Here is a 17,008-nt window from a genome sequence, read left to right on the forward strand (position 1 = left end):
TGTCAACATATAGACCTTCTCTGAGTCCCTGTCTCTACTTCTTGAGACAAAGATCCACTGCCTTTCCCTTGGTTCAGGTTTCAGAACAAACAAAACAAAAACACGACACCCTTACATCCCTTGCTGGGATGTGTGGTAGGGTTTAATGCGTGAGTTCGTTCCTTCATAATCCCTAAAGCTGGCTCTCTCGTACTCAAGTCTGCAACAATCTAAACTCCAACCCTCCCTGCTGGTCCCCCCCCTCAGCAAGTATCCAAAATCAGGGTCTGTGAGACTTCCTATAGAGAAAATGAGGAAACCAACAAGTGTACAGATTGGAGCTCAGGGAAAACTAGGTAACTCATAGTTCCTCAAAGTGGGTAGATTGAATTCTAATCATGGCCTTTGGTCTTTAAACACCTGCTGAGTCCATCGCCAGTCACACTTCAGAGACTCAGACTTCCAGACTTGATACATCTTTTGCTGCCTTTCAGCATCAGTATTGGGGAAAATTGTATTTGTAGCAACAAGTGAAAGAGCAAATGAATGGGATGCGGAAAAGAGAAAGAAGGGAGAATGAAGATTACTATAGGCTGGAAATATGAGGTCATTGCCAAGGACCACAGCCTGATCTGAGTAGGAATGAAAGACATTTTAGTACATGGAAGATTATCAGTGACTGACCGCTACTTCACATTAGTGTAAAGCCACGTGCCTGAGCCATTGGTGGCAAGCACCAGCTGGTCATGGGGAAAAGGGGAATGTGTATAGATTTTACAATTTCCCCCCTCATTTAGTGACAATTGCTTTTGCCACTCAATTGTCTATAAATCCCTTGAAAGTGGGGACCAGACCTCAATTCTTACTGTTCTTTTCTTGTTTATCTAGTACAGTGTCTGGTTGTTAGTAGGCATTGTACATGTAACTGTAGAATGGATGAATTGAATGAATGAGGAGTTGGCAAACTACACCTTTCTGGGGTAGCCTGTTGTGTTTGTGTGTGTCTCTCTCGGGTGTGTGTGTATGTGTGTGTATGATTCTGCAGTAGGTATAATTTTTATGCTGGATACATTAGCAACATTATGTTTATACATTTGGCATTTGTTTGTGGTATGGGCATAAGTTCTGGCCAGTCAGTTCTTCAGCATAATTTTCATTTAAGTGAGAAGATGTCATCCTACCCCGGGCTTAGGTAGAAGGATGGAGTAGTCATGTAATCCTAGGAATCTACCCATAGGAGTCTTTTAGAATATTTCTGTCATGGAAAGACACGACGATTAACTTTTGATGGTATTCTTTCTAACTGTGTGAGTCACCAAGTGAAAGCTGAGCTCTTGCAGGGTGGTTTTGGAATTCAAATGTTATCCATTGGAATTGACGTTAATTACTTTTGTGCTGCTCGGCATATGCTGGAACATGATTTCTACAATTCCACCGGAGTCGCTTAGGCAATTACCTCTCCTGCCATCACCGCCATCATCATCATCCTAATTACTGTGATTAGGTCCCTCCTGCTCTCTGCTCACTTCAGCCGGGCTCTGCACACCATTGCCCTCTTCTCTCCCCCGTCTCCCCCCGCAGGAAGTCCCATTCTCCCGCGTGTGGTGCGGTAACCGGCAGCCCCTGCACTGTGCCTTCTCCCTGGAACGCTACACGCCCACCACCACCCAGCTGTCCTGCAAAATCTGCATCCGGCAGCTCAAAGGCCATGAACAGATCCTCCAAGTGCAGACGTCAATCCTTGAGGTGAGTCCTTTGTCTACAGGTCATCCGACCCCGTTTCTAAAGGACATTAAGGATTGTATACCTGTCTCGGTTGGGCTATACATATAGCGTGAAAGAGCTTCGAAAGGCACTCACTCTTTCAATCCTCATTACTGATAAGGGAAAATTAACTTTTTCTCAGGCTGAGGATGGAACTGAGCTGCCCACTGGGGCGGGGAAACGCAACCCATCAGAGCATAGGCTCTGTGGAGGGACCTTTACGGAAGGCATTTGTCCAGGGCTTTCTACACACAAAACTACAATCAATCTAACAGTTCATGGCAGACATGGGATATCAGCTGAGATTTATTATTGAACTGAGACACATACCCTAAGAAGACACAAGGTCACCAGTGGGCTGCTTTTCTGCCAGTTCTGACTAGTTGTTCAGAAGTCAGTTGCCCTATCTGTGTTATTTCATTTTCAAGGCCTTGGTTCCTGACTGTCTTACAATTTCTCTTACCCTCCAGGATCAGGGTTTCTACACATCCTCATTTCCATTAAGCCTAGATTTCATCAATACAATAATATAAGGCAGAGTAGATAATAATCTCATTCTACACAGTAAGGACATAGCAGTGCAAAAAGGGATAGGACTTCCTCCAAGGTCATATAACTGAAGGGCAGGGTTAGAATGGGAGTCAGAGGAGAATTCACTTGGGAACTTTTGCAAAAAGATACCTGAAATGCCATGGCTTTGATTGGCCCTAAACCACTGAGTGACTCCATGGCTCTGGACTTGAGTTTATCAAGTAGACAATGACATTCCCTCCTGAATGGTTATTTGAGGGTAGAGTAGCTGAGGGAGAGAATCAGGGGAGCTGGTAACGCATTGTTTAGCAATTCCAAGGTAATCCCTGGCTAGTTTAGAAAAACACACATACTGGATCGTTCACCTTAGAACGTGTATGTGTATATATACATATATATACATACACACACATATTCACGTATACATATATAAATAATATATAAGCTCAGCAGAAGGTTTAATGCATTTTGTATCCGTACAACTCAATTTCAGGTGCGTGTTTTTCTAAAAACTTGTAGCCTTGGGCTTCCCTGGTGGCACAGTGGTTGAGAGTCCAACTGCCCATGCAGGGGACACGGGTTCGTGCCCCGGTCTGGGAAGATGCCACATGCCGTGGAGCGGCTGGGCCCGTGAGCCATGGCCGCTGAGCCTGCGCGTCTGGAGCCTGTGCTCCACAACGGGAGAGGCCACAACAGTGAGAGGCCCGCGTACCGCAAAACAAACAAACAAACAAAAACTTGTAGCCTACAAGCATTATCACTTCCCTCCTTTCTCACTGCAGTTCACTGTTTATGCAAAATGAGTGTGGCTAATTCCCCAAATAGTTTTCTCTAAAGTGCGGATGGCTTTCCAAAGAAGCGTGTCTCAAAATTGATAGCTGTCTTAACTGACATGTTTCTACCATATTTGCATTTGTTATTGCCAGTTAGCATTATGTGCTAACATAGTTCTGACAGGGAAGGTAGATCCAGAAACCTCAGGCAAGATATTTTTAGAGTCTCTTTCTTGAACAGTCATGGCATATTTAAGACAATTTATTTCAAAGTAAAATACAAATTGTATGGGAGTTTTAAAATAAAAACAAAAAAAATCTAAGAAGAGCTGCACTTCAGAAGGAAGAGTGAAAAGGCAGGACATAAAGATGCCTCTGATGAAAATTGCCCTAAATACCTGTCAACAGGTCGACGAAAGAATTCCAGGTTTAACAGGCTTTTACTATCTAAGGTACCCAGATATTGAGGATCAATTTCAGCTATTACAGGATATTTGTGTGAAAGGAATGTGATAAGGTTGACACATCCTGGCACCTTTGCTCCTTGCTTAGTAAACCCTTGAAGTGCATGGAAAGACAATGAGCTAGTAGGGGCTGCCCTGGTGGCGCAGTGGTTAAGAATCTGCCTGCCAATGCAGGGGACACAGGTTCGAGCCCTGGTCTGGGAAGATCCCACATGCTGCGGAGCAACTAAGCCCGTGCACCACGACTACTGAGCCTGTGCTCTAGAGCCCACGAGCCACAACCACTGAAGCCTGCACACCTAGAGCCCATGCTCCGCAACAAGAGAAGCCACCGCGATGAGAAGTCCGTGCACCGCAACGAAGAGTAGCCCCTGCTCACCACAACTAGAGAAAGCCCGCGCGCAGCAACGAAGACCCAACACAGCCAAAAATGAATTAATTTTAAAAAATAGAAAATGAGCTAATAAACATAATCTTCTTTACTCTCCAGTCCCTTTTCTAATGCTTAACAAAGTTTACGATCACTTTGGAAAGCCTTAAAGAACATGACATCACAGTACCTCTTGGTAAATGGAGGCAGAGTTAGCAGAATATTTAGACATTCAGTGGTGGACTACAGCAATCTAAGTTGTAGGCTACTGCATTTTAGAAGCTTTATTAACTTGTTTGATCCTGTAAGGATCATTTAATTAATTGCTTTAAGTGTCCCTGCTGAAATTTGGCCCAGTGCATCCCCATTTCTTTGTACCAAACTCTATTTCTTAGGCAAATTTCGTTGGCCATCATTTTCTACATCAGAGGAAAATTAATAACTTTTGAAAGCCACTGTGTTTCAGGCACCACTTCATGTGCTTTCACATATAACCATCACAGCTCTGTGGATTAGTATTATATCATCACAGTTTTACATGATGTAACAGTCTCAAGGAAGTCAACCTTCTTATCCAAGATCATAGAGCTAATAAGATGGGTAGCCAGAGTTCCCAGCTGAGATACTAAACTTTAAGACCAAAGTCTGGATTTCTGTTCAATACCACTCCAGGAACCCAACCGAGGAGGTTTAATTTATTCGTCCTAACCATGGGCCTTGTCCATAACATAAGCCCTCTCTTTGGGGCCTTAGGCACTAGTGACAAACATCACAGCATCAGCAATTTTGCCTTTGAGTCTAAAAGTAGATGAAAATTGGGAAGCTCTTTCCTCAAGACTGCAGAAGGATGAGATGTACCTGTTTGTGTGCTGGGCTAGAATAAGTGTTCATTCTATACATCTTCACAAATAGAATTGATTCCCTACATGTAGATCTGCCTGCAAAAGGATGTCTTGATCGAATGATCACTCAAGGCCCTTCCAACCCTGGGATTGTTTCATTCCTGGGAAAAGCATATATCTGGTGATAAAAACCATCTTCTTCTCCCTAAAACTGACTTGGTTTTTATGGTAGACGTTTCGAGAAAAATGAAGATACATAAAGTTCTGAGAAATTGGGACTAGCTGGAGAGAAGAGGCAGGATATATTCAAGACATGGGTCTATATCAATTACTGAGTCAAGAATAATAGATCAGTTATTAAAGGTCATCATACTTCATGGCCACTATGCTGAAAGATTCTGCTTTAGGTGGTTTTAATAAGTTAATAATAAGGTGTCATTGATTAATAATAATAAAGAACTAAAATTTGTGAAACATAATAGATATCTTTGAAATATGTATTTTAATATCTCACCCACCAAAGAAAAAAGAATCCTCACATATCTGGGCTCAGAGCTCCCCCTTCCTACCTTACTTTAAAATGGATTGCCTTAGTCTCACTATATTTCGAGATTTTAGCAATGGAACCATGAGAAGTAAAATATGTATGTGTCTCTGTGTGTGTGTGTGTGTGTGTGTGTGTGTGTGTGTGTGTATGAAATACAAAACATTGATTTTAAATTAATTAATGCAGTGAGCATTCTCAGTGAAGGCACCTGGTTCTTTATGTTCAGCTCCACATCCATCATATTCCTTCATGCCTCTTATCTAAATGGTTTTCCAAATAATCATTCATATCCTTCTCAAATTTAAAAATTATTTCAGTGATCAAGGTAATATATCTTTTCTGTTCTTTAGAGTAGCCATTATTGTGTCAATCTTTGGAAGCAGGTTGGTTCTCCTTAAATTTAACCCAACTACATTACCTAATGATGATAGCCAATTGATACTCTATAAAGCAACAGCATTGTGGACTAAAGCAAAGTAAGTTTGCTAATATTGAGCAGAAGGGAAGAATCCCCAAGTCATTTACTTCCTCCTTCCTTATGAATGTAATAATATTAAAGAATCTATCTTTTGGTAGAAACAACTTAAAATGGGAATCTTGCATGTTAAAATTTTCCCTTCAAGAAATTCTCTTATCTTTCTTCTAAAAGTGGTAGAAGTTGGGGGATGATGTGTCTGTTACAAAGTAGACAGAATACTTGGAATTCCTCACTGATTTACAGCTCCCACGTTAACCAGGTAGCAGCACCTTATCTCCTGTGTTCAGAGCATGAAAATCTCCTGTTCCTCTGCATATTTAATTTAAACAATCAGAAGATGTGATGCATCCACTGGAGTCTTATTACTCGGCCCAGATGTCTTTTAGAATGCATCATAAATGTTATGTAAAGTGTCATCCTTACACATGGGAAATATTTAAATTTGGAAACTTTGTGAGGGACATGGGGGCCCATTTATTAAAGTGTAGTAAGTAGAAGAAATACATATTTTTACAAGTCAGTCTCATGTAATACTTTATTCACCTTTAAATTGTACCACTCTGTCCATTTTTTTCTGAAGACTTTGTGTATCAGGGTGCTCTTTCTTCTGCCAACAGGGAAGACAGAGCTTGGTCGAGTTGGTCAAATCATAGATGCCATGAGGGCATCTGTCTCTGTCTACTGCCATCTTTTCACATGGATACACTGTGTTTTCAGTTTCATTGGCAAGTCACCTTTTCACATGTTAACACCCTTTAGTGCCATTTTACAATGACAATTACCATGTTATCCTGTACAGGATTCCTTTTATTCTCTCTCTCAATGGTTTTTTACTATTCTTTTTAAGGACATTACCCTGCCTTAAGTCAGGAAAATTTTTAAAGAAATGATTCTTACTTGATTTGTATTTTTAAAGGCTAGAAGAAATTTTACATACCATGATGAAAAGTGACGTGTCTTGTAACTTATCTTATGCAGTAAGAAGCCTGAGGTGGTTTATTTTATGAACATCTTATATATCAGAAAAGCACTGGGCTCATTGGTTCAAGATGGCGGAGTAGACAGACAGGCGCTCACTCCCTCTTGCTAGAGCACTGGATTCACAACTAACTGCTGAACAATCATCAACAGGAAGACACTGGAACTCACCAAAAAAGATACCTCACATCCAAAGACAAAGGAGAAGCTGCAATGAGATGGTAGGAAGGGCGTAATCACAATAAAATCAAATCCCATAACCACTGGGTGGGTGACTCACAAACTGGAGAACAATTATACCACAGAAGTCCACCCACTGGAGTGAAGGTTCTGAGCCCCATGTCAGGCTTCCCAACCTGGGAGTCTGGTAACAGAAGGAGGAATTCCTAGAGAATCAGACTCGGAAGGCTAGAGGGATTTCATTGTAGGACTTCGACAGGACTGGGGGAAACAGAGACTCCACTCTTGGAGGGCACACACAAAGTAGTATGTGCATCATGACACAGGGGAAGGAGCAGTGACCCCATAGGACACTGAACCAGACCTACCTGCTAGTGTTGGAGGGTCTCCTGCAGAGACGGGGGAGGGGGGTGGCTGTGTCTTACCATGAGGACAAGGACACTGGCAGGAGACATTCTGGGAAGTACTCCTTGGCATGAGCCCTCCCAGAGCCTGCCATTAGCCCCACCAAAGAGCCTGTAGCCTCCAATGGGTTGCCTCAGGCCAAACAACCAACAGGGAGGGAACCCAGCCCCACCCAATAGCAGACAAATGGATTGAACTTTTACTGAGCTCTGGCCACCAGAACAACACCCAGCTCTACCCACCACCAGTCCCTCCCATCAGGAAGCTTGCACAAGCCTCTTAGATAGCCTCATCCACCAGAGGGCAGACAGCAGAAGCAAGAAGAACTACAATCCTGCAGCCTGTGGAAGGAAAACCACATTCACAGAAAGAGAGACAAAATGAAAAGACAGAGGACTATATACCAGATGAAGGAACAAGGTAAATCCCCAGAAAAACAATTAAATGAAGTGGAGATAGGCAACCTTCCAGAAAAAGAATTCAGAATAATGATAGTGAAGATGATACAGGATCTAGGAAAAAGAATGGAGGTAAAGATCGAGAAGATGCAAGAAATGTTTAACAAATATCTAGAAGAATTAAAGAACAAACAAACAGAGATGAACAATACAATAACTGAAATGAAAAATACACTAGAAGGAATCAGTAGGAGAATAACTGAGGCAGAAGAACGGATAAGTGACCTAGAAGACAGAATGGTGGAATTCACTTCACAGAACAAAATAAAGAAAAAAGAATGAAAAGAAATGAAGACAGCCTAAGAGACCTCTGAGACAACATTAAACATGCCAACATTCACATTATAGGGGTCCCAGAATGAGGAGAGAGAGAGGAAGGACCCGAGAAAATATTTGAAGAGATTATAGTCAAAAACTTTCCTAACATGGGAAAGGAAACAGCCACCCAAGTCCAGGAGGCACAGAGAGTCCCAGGCAGGATAAACCCAAGAACAAACATGCCGAGACACATAGTAATCAAATTGACAAAAATTAAAGACAAAGAAAAATTATGGAAACAAGGGGAAAATGACAACATACAAGGGAATTCCCATAAAGTTAACAGCTGATTTCTCAGCAGAAATACTACAAACCAGAAGGAAGTGGCACGATACATTTAAAGTGATGAAAGGGAAGAAACTACAACCAAGATTACTCTACCCAGAAAGGATCTCATTCAGATTCAATAGAGAAATCAAAAGCTTTACAGACAAGCAAAACCTAAGAGAATTCAGCACCACCAAACCAGCTCTACAACAAATGCTAAAGGAACGTCTCTTAGTGGGAAACACAAGAGAAGAAAAGCACCTACAAAAACAAACGCAAAACAATTCAGAATATGGTAATAGGAACATACATACTGATAATTACCTTAAATGTAAATGGATTAAATGCTCCAACCAAAGGACACAGGCTCACTGAATGGATACAAAAACAAGACCCATATATATGCTGTCTACAAGAGGCCCACTTCAGACCTAGGGACACACACAAACTGAAAGTGAGGGGATGGAAAAAAGATATTCCATGCAAATGGAAATCAAAAGAAAGCTGGAGTGGCAATACTCAGATAAAATAGACTTTAAAATAAAGAATGTTACAAGAGACAAGGTAGGTCACTACCTAATGATCAAGAGATCAATCCAAGAAGATATAACAATTATAAATATATATGCATACAACATAGGAGCACATCAATACATAAGGCAGCTGCTAACAGCTATAAAAGAGGAAATCGACAGTAACACAATAATAGTGAGGGACATTAAGACCTCACTTATACCAATGGACAGATCATCGAGACGGAAAATCATAAGGAACCACAAGCTTTAAATGACACAATAAACCAAGATAGATTTAATTGATAGGACATTTATAGGACATTAGATCCAAAAACATTTATAGGACATTCCATCTAAAAACAGCAGATTACACTTTCTTCTTAAGTGCACACAGAACATTCTCCAGGGTAGATCATATCGTGGGTCACAAAGCAAGCCTCAGTAAATTTAAGAAAATTGAAATCATATCAAGCATCTTTTCTGACCACAACACTATGAGATTAGAAATCAATTACAGGGTAAAACTATAAAAAACACAAACACATGGAGGCTAAACAATACATTACTAGATAACCAAGAGATAACTGAAGAAATCAAAGAGGAAATAAAAAAATACCTACAGACAAATGACAATGAAAACACATTTTTGTTGGAATGCAGCAAAAACAGTTCTAACAGGGAACTTTATAGCACTACAATCCTACCTCAAGAAACAAGAAAAATCTCAAACAATCTAATCTTACACCTAAAGGAACTAGAGAAAGAAGAACAAACAAAACCCAAAGTTAGTAGAAGGAAAGAAATCATAAAGATCAGAGCAGAAATAAATGAAATAGAAACAAAGAAAGCAATAGCAAAGGTCAATAAAACTAGAGGCTGGTTCTTTGAGAAGATAAACAAAACTGGCAAACTATTAGCCAGACTCATCAAGAAAAAGAGGGAGAGGACTCAAATCAATAAAATTAGAAATGAGAAAGGAGAAGTTACAACAGACACCTCAGAAACACAAAGCATCATAAGACACTACTATAAGCAACTCTATGCCAATATAATGGACAACCTGGAAGAAACGGGCAAATTCTTAGAAAGGTATAACCTTCCAAGACTGAAACAGGAAGAAAGAGAAAATATAAACAGACCAATCACAAGCACTGAAATTGAACTGTGCTTAAAAATCTTCCAACAAACAAAAGTCCAGGACCAGATGGCTTCACAGGTGAATTCTATCAAACATTTAGAGAAGAGCTAACACCCATCCTTCTCAAACTCTTCCAAAAAATTCCATAGGAAGGAACACTCCCAAACTCATTCTATGATGCCACCATAACCCAGATACCAAAGCCAGACAGAGATACTACAATAAAAGAAAATTACAGGCCAATATCACTGATGTGTATAGATTCAAAAATCCTCAACAAAATACTAGCAAACAGAATCCAATCACACATTAAAATGATCATACATCACGATCAAGTGGGATTTACCCCAGGCATGCAAAGATTCTTCAATATATGCAAATCAATCAATGTGATACACCATATTAACAAACTGAAGTATAAAAACCATATGATCATCTCAATAGATGCAGAAGAAGCTTTTGACAAAATTCAGCACCCATTTATGATAAAAAACGCTCCAGAAAGTGGGCATAGAGGGAACCTACCTCAACATAATAGAGGCCATATACAACAAAGCCACAGCAAACATCATTCTCAATGGTGAAAAACTGAAAGCATTTCCTCTAATATCAGGAAAAAGACAAGGATGTCCACTCTCACCACTATTATTCAACGTGGCTTTTGAGGTCCTAGCCATGGCAATCAGAGAAGAAAAAGAAACAAAAGGAATCCAAATCGGAAAAGAAGAAGTAAAACTGTCACTGTTTGCAGATGACATGATACTATACATAGAGAATCCTAAAAATGCTACCAGAAAACTACTAGAGCTAATCAATGAATTTGGTAAAGTTGCAGGATATAAAATTAATGCATAGATATCTCTTGCATTTCTATACACTAACAACAAAAGATCAGAAAGAGAAATTAAGGAAATGATCCCATTCACCATTGCAACAAAAAAATAAAATACCTAGGAATAAACCTACCTAAGGAGGTAAAAGACTGTACTCAGAAAACTATAAGACCCTGATGAAAGAAATCAAACATGACACAGATGGAGAGATACACCATGTTCTTGGATTGGAAGAATCAATATTGTGAAATGACTATACTCCCAAAAGCAATCTACAGATTCAATGCAATCCCTGTCAAATTACCAGTGGCATTTTTTACAGAGCTAGAACAAAAAATCTTAAAATTTGTATGGAGACACAAAAGACCCCGAAGAGCCAAAGCAGTCTTCAGGGAAATAAATGGAGCTGGAGGAATCAGACTCCCTGACTTCAGACTATACTACAAAGGTACAGTAATCAAGACAATATGGTACTGGCACAAAAACAGAAACATAGATCAATGGAACAGGATAGGAAGCCCAGAGATAAACCCACACACCTATGGTCAACTAATCTATGACAAAGGAGGCAAGGATATACAATGGAGAAAAGACAGTCTCTTCAATAAGTGGTGCTGGGAAAACTGGATAGCTATATGTAAAAGAACACTCTCTAGAACACTCTCTAACACCATACACAAAAATGAAGTCAAAATGGATTAAAGACCTATATGTAAGACCAGACACTATAAAACTCTTAAGAGGATAACATAGGAAGAACACTCTTTGACATAAATCACAGCAAGATCTTTTTGGACCCACCTCCTAGAGTAATGGAAATAAAAACAAAAATAACCAAATGGGACCTAATGAAACTTAAAAGCTTTTGCACAGCCAAGGAAACTACAAACAAAACGAAAAGACAACCCTCAGAATGGGAGAAAATATTTGCAAATGAATCAAAGGATTAATCTCCAAAATATATAAACAGCTCATGCAGCTCAATATTAAAAAAACAAACAACCCAATCCAAAATGGGCAGAAGACCTAAATAGACATTTCTCCAAAGAAGACATCGAGGTGGCCAAGAAGCACATGAAAAGCTGCTCAACATCACTAATTATTACAGAAATGCAAATCAAAACTACAATGAGGTATCACCTCACACCAGTTAGAATGGGCATCATCAGAAAATCTACAAACAACAAATGCTGGAGAGGGTGTGGAGAAAAGGGAACCCTCTTGTAGTGTTGGTGGGAATGTAAATTGATACAGCCACTATGGAGAACAGTATGGAGGTTCCTTAAAAAACTAAAAAGAGAATTACCATATGACCCAGCAATCCCACTACTGGGCATATACTCAGTGAAAACCATAATTCAAAAAGACACATGCACCCCAGTGTTCATTGCAGCACTATTTACAATAGTCAGGTCATGGAAGCAACCTAAATGCCCATCGACAGACAAATGGATAAAGATGTAGTACAAATATACAATGGAATATTATGCAGCCATAAAAAGGAAAAAATTGAGTTATTTGTAGTGAGGTGGATGGACCTAGAGACTGTCATACAGAGTGAAGTAAGTCAGAAAGAGAAAAACAAATACTGTATGCTAACACATATATGTGGAATCCAAAAAAAATGGTACAGTTGAACTGGCTTGCAAGGTGTAAACAGAGACATAGATGTAGAGAACGTATGGACACCAAGGGTGTAAAGTTGGGGGGATGAATTGGGAGACTGTGTTGACATATATACACTAATATGTATAAAATAGATAATAACTTGCTGTATAAAATAATATATAAAATAAAGGCAAAAAAAAAAAAAGAAAGGAATTGACTACTCTGCCCAAAATAACTGCTTACTACAGAACAATTTCTGTTCACTCAATAGCTACCTATCCTTCAAGGTCAACTCACATGCCTCCTCCATGAAGCTCTACTACTCTTAATTCTTGAAATACAATGCTAATGTCACTCAGAGAGCGTTTTTCTGAACCACCCTGCTCTGTGGATTTTTGGTACTTGTCTTGATGCAGGGTGATGTAGTGAAGTGAGTCCTGGTAAAGGTATTAGGGTATCGGAATTCTAGTTTTAGCTCTGGCACCAATTACCTGGGTAACTTCTACCAAAGTTTATACCCCTGTGGAGTCTATAAAAAATGTCAAAGACTGGTTAGGAAATTGAGGCTGAGGGAAGTCCTGTAGCATCCAAGGTCACTGAGCTACGAAATGTGAACTTATCCTCCGAAGCAAGACATTTCTGACTCTGAAAACCACACTTTTTCTGTTAGTCCATCCTAACCTCCAAAACTGGACGAATTTTGATGAGCGTTGTTCTATAATAGTCCAGGGAATAGAACTAAAACCAGTAAGTAGAATCTGTTTAATCTGATAACATGTACTTTGAAGTTCCAAGAGTAAGACATAACGTGCAGCATTTCTCAACAAGTATTTGACCACATGACTGCTCTCTCTTGGAACATCTTCTGAGATACCCTGTGGGAATACTGGGTTAAGGCATTGTGTTTCCAAAACATCCCCCCTTATGTAACTGTGTTAAATGGTTACAGAAAGACAAAACACATTATCATTCATTAATAAGATCTTTGTATGAACTAGTTTCCTCAATTAACAGATCTTTGAAGATGTAAGATACACCAAGTCTGAAGGCTTAAAGCCCCATGAGCCTGGACCCTGCCAAGAAGGGCTTCCATGGCTGTGGTGTCCACAGAAGGAGATGTGTAAAAGGTCAGAAAAACATCAGGGGAAGCTCACAGGGGCAGTTCAGGAAGGGCATGTGTTGACTTAAAGGACAGCCCAAGTCGACAAGTTCCTAATGCAAAGGATAGTTTCTTGGCGTTTAAACAGTGCTAACTAGTCCCTTAACCCGACCTCAGATTTGTGTTTTAATTTCCCTTTGCGTTAGTTTTCTTCTCTTGCATAACAAATTACCACAAATCTATCAGAAAAAACACCACCCGCTTACTGTCCCACCTTTTTTGAGGGCAGAAGCCTAGGCATGGCCTAACTGGGTTCTCTGATCGGGATCTCACAAGGCTGGGGTCAAGGTGGTGGTGGCAGCAGGACATTCTCATCTGGAGCTCAGAGGTCTGTCCCCACATTTATTAGGGTTGTTGACAAATTCAGGTCCTTGTGGCTGTAGGACTGAAGTCCCCAATTTCTTGCTGACTGTTGGATAGGGCTCACGCTCAGCTCCTAGAGGACACCCTCAGTTCCTAGCTTCAGCCCCTCCCACCCCCAACCATAGGCAGTTCACAGAGTGGCTATTTGCTTTCTTTCAGGCCAGCAGGAGAGATACCTCCAGATAGGAGCTGCATCTTCTCTCTTTTAAGAGCCACTTGATTAGGTCAGGTCCACCCGGAAAAATCTCTCTTCGTCAATGCATAGTCAACTGATTAGGGACTTGCAGAATCCCTTTTGCCTTGTATCCCATCATAATCACGGGAGTGATTCAGCTGCCTTTCAAGCCTTAAAATTCTGTTAGTCCATATAAACTTTCAGCAGCTATTCTGATATGATGGATGGATGTGTGATTTCACATTGGATATGATGATCTAATTGTTATGATGTATAACTAATCCTCACTGGACAGCTCTTAAGTCAGAAGAGTGGGCAGACAGCAGGCAGAAGCTCTCCAGCCTGCAGCACTCCGCCGGCTAGTCCAGGTCTCGTCGCTGACTCGTGGCTACCTCCCATTTTACAAAAGCAATTTAATTCTGAAACAAAACCAAAATATTTCCTATAGAATCACACTTGAGGCCTGGGAGAAACACAAACTTGAAAATGATCAACATACAATCAGGTCCCCTTTGTAGCTTTCCTGACACGTGGCTTCCCAGCCAGCTCCTTTGATCAGCGCATTCTTCTCTGATCAGCTCTGACTCTCAGAAGGTCTCCTTACAGTGAACCGAAATCTGTCATCTGGTAGCTTCTTCCTACTGATTCTAGATTTTTTTTTTTTTTTTTGAGAATTAAAAAAAATCTAATTCTGCTCTCACCTGACACCTCCTTGGATGTAGGAAGCTGAAGATTGTGACTTCCCTGAGTGGAAGAGGCTTTTGAAAGCTCCAGTACATGGTTTCCTAGGCTACTAGAGACATTATTTACTGTTTTAGAAGAAAGGGGAACTTGTCAGTGTACTTTATAGACTCCATCACAACAGGCAAGCATTTTTTGCATGTGTGTTAACACAACTTCTCTTAAAAAAATAAAAGTGTTGACCAGTAAGGCTTCTACTTAGATCTGATCCTGCTTTCCTTATTTTGTTTATAGAATGAAAGAGAGACCATCACTTTCTTTGCACAAGAGGACAGCACTTTCCCTGCACAGACTGGCCCCAAAGCCTTCAAAATTCCCTACTCCATCAGACAGCGGATTTGTGCTACATTTGACACCCCCAATGCCAAAGGCAAAGACTGGCAGATGTTAGCACAGAAAAACAGCATCAACAGGTAATTGGGGGCAACTTCAAAAAGAGGATTTTACTAAAAGAGCTTGGAAACTAAAATGGGGCGGGTGTATCTACGTGGTTTCCAGACCCTGATATCTGTATGGATTTCTCTGGCTGTATTTCATGTGAAATCTGGACAAGGAAGTGGGAAAAGAACAAAAATATGACACAGTGTGTGGCCCTTCCTGCCACCCCACTCTGCCTTTGGGGACGTTACGGAAAAGTCCTACTTGAGTCCTGGTCCCATCTCCAGGTTTGCTAATTGGGCCACCATAATGGAGGTTTAGACTTGGTCATCTTGGTGCTGGTGAGGGATCCCAGAGTCTTGAGACAGTGATGGAGAAACAAAGAAGCAAGTTTCTCACACCTCCTCCCTCCCATCGGGTAACCTTAAGTGTTATTTAACCCCTAATAAGGATATGCTCAGCCTGAAGAAGTGGGTGCGTGAATATAAAAAAGGAAGTTTGAGATGATACCTCTCAGGTCTGAAGGCGGAGGGCATTAAACAAGCAAAAGCAAAGGTCTGCTGCTTAAACCGACACTATTCATTGCTGGGCTACTGTTGTGGTTGAGTTGAAAGGAGAATAGAGAGATTCATAGTGGGCGCTCGTACTTTGATGAGAAAAAGCAAGGGTGATGCTATTCAGAGCAGCACCGACGGGGAGGCCAGTTAGGGCTCAGCTTGAGGGATGACTGGTGGGGAAAAGGCATTGACAAATAGGATCTCCTCTCTCACTAACCCACCCCGCAAACCCCAGAATGAAAAGAGAACACGTTTTCCCAGCACCCTTTTCCTTCGGTACTTTTTATGTCTTTTGAGACAAAGCCTTAGTTTTCTCACTGTTTGGCTTACTCTGTCATTTCCATTTTTTTTGTTCTTTGTTTTCACAGACATCCTACCTGACTCTTTCTTCTCTGAAAGGAAGGTAGATGTCTGCCAAGAAAGGATAGAGGGCTGCTCCCTGTTTCAAAAGGGATCCGGAAGCCAAGAACGAAGGGCCCAACTAGAAAGCAGTCAGACTCGCTGTAAGAGAAAATGGAATTTACAGACAGGCAGGCCCCAAAAGAACACATTCTTGGAAAAGGCAGGTAGTGAAAATGAGAGAATACAAAAATGTCTGAAGGTATAGGGGAAAAAAAAATTCGGTTGAATTTTTCCCAGCAACTTTGATAAAGGATGAGATGTGTCATGTATAACTTATGAACACCATGACTATGTCAGGTTCGCTTTCTGATCAACCTGGGGACAAGAATGAAAAACTAAGCCAGAGGACAGAATTTGGTCTAAAGAAAGGAAAGTGAACATTGGGCAGGGGACTCAGAAGCTCTGTTCTGGTTCTACAGCTTATACCAGTCTGCCCAAACACATCACTTACCATCCCTATGTTACTTTTTCTACAGATGCAATTCATAGAATTCAAACTACATTAACTCTCTAATCCAGTCTGGCAATAAGAGTTTATGATTTTTAATTCACCACTTGCAAGAAAGTAATTGCCACAAAGTATCTACCTACTCATGGCTGCTGGCCTTCGTTTGCTAAAGAAGCGTGTGCACGTTCCTGCCTTGTTCATTTTATTCTCCACTTCCAGTAAACATACGAGAACTACACAGGCTGCCTCCAAAGCCATCAGTTTCTGACCTTGCACAGTAGGGAAAACGCATTTCAAACTGGGAGACTAAGGTTAGCATCCTTTTGTGTCTGGGCTC

At 40.7% G+C, this 17,008-nt stretch overlaps 1 protein-coding gene across 1 annotated transcript in view; it reads left to right on the plus strand.

The window, feature by feature from the left end:
- Window positions 1-17,008, plus strand: part of UNC5D (unc-5 netrin receptor D) — a 601,039-nt gene that overhangs the window by 572,629 nt on the left and 11,402 nt on the right. Inside the window, exons 15-16 of the mRNA XM_027122816.1 lie at window positions 1,561-1,725; window positions 15,121-15,299. Coding sequence (XP_026978617.1) covers window positions 1,561-1,725; window positions 15,121-15,299 — 344 coding nt within the window. The remainder of the gene's footprint in view (window positions 1-1,560; window positions 1,726-15,120; window positions 15,300-17,008) is intronic.

The sequence above is a fragment of the Aethalodelphis obliquidens genome, unplaced genomic scaffold (assembly GCF_003676395.1).
Source record: "Aethalodelphis obliquidens isolate GAN/ISIS:26980383/991018 unplaced genomic scaffold, ASM367639v1 scaffold25, whole genome shotgun sequence".
Taxonomy (NCBI): Eukaryota; Metazoa; Chordata; class Mammalia; order Artiodactyla; family Delphinidae; genus Aethalodelphis; species Aethalodelphis obliquidens.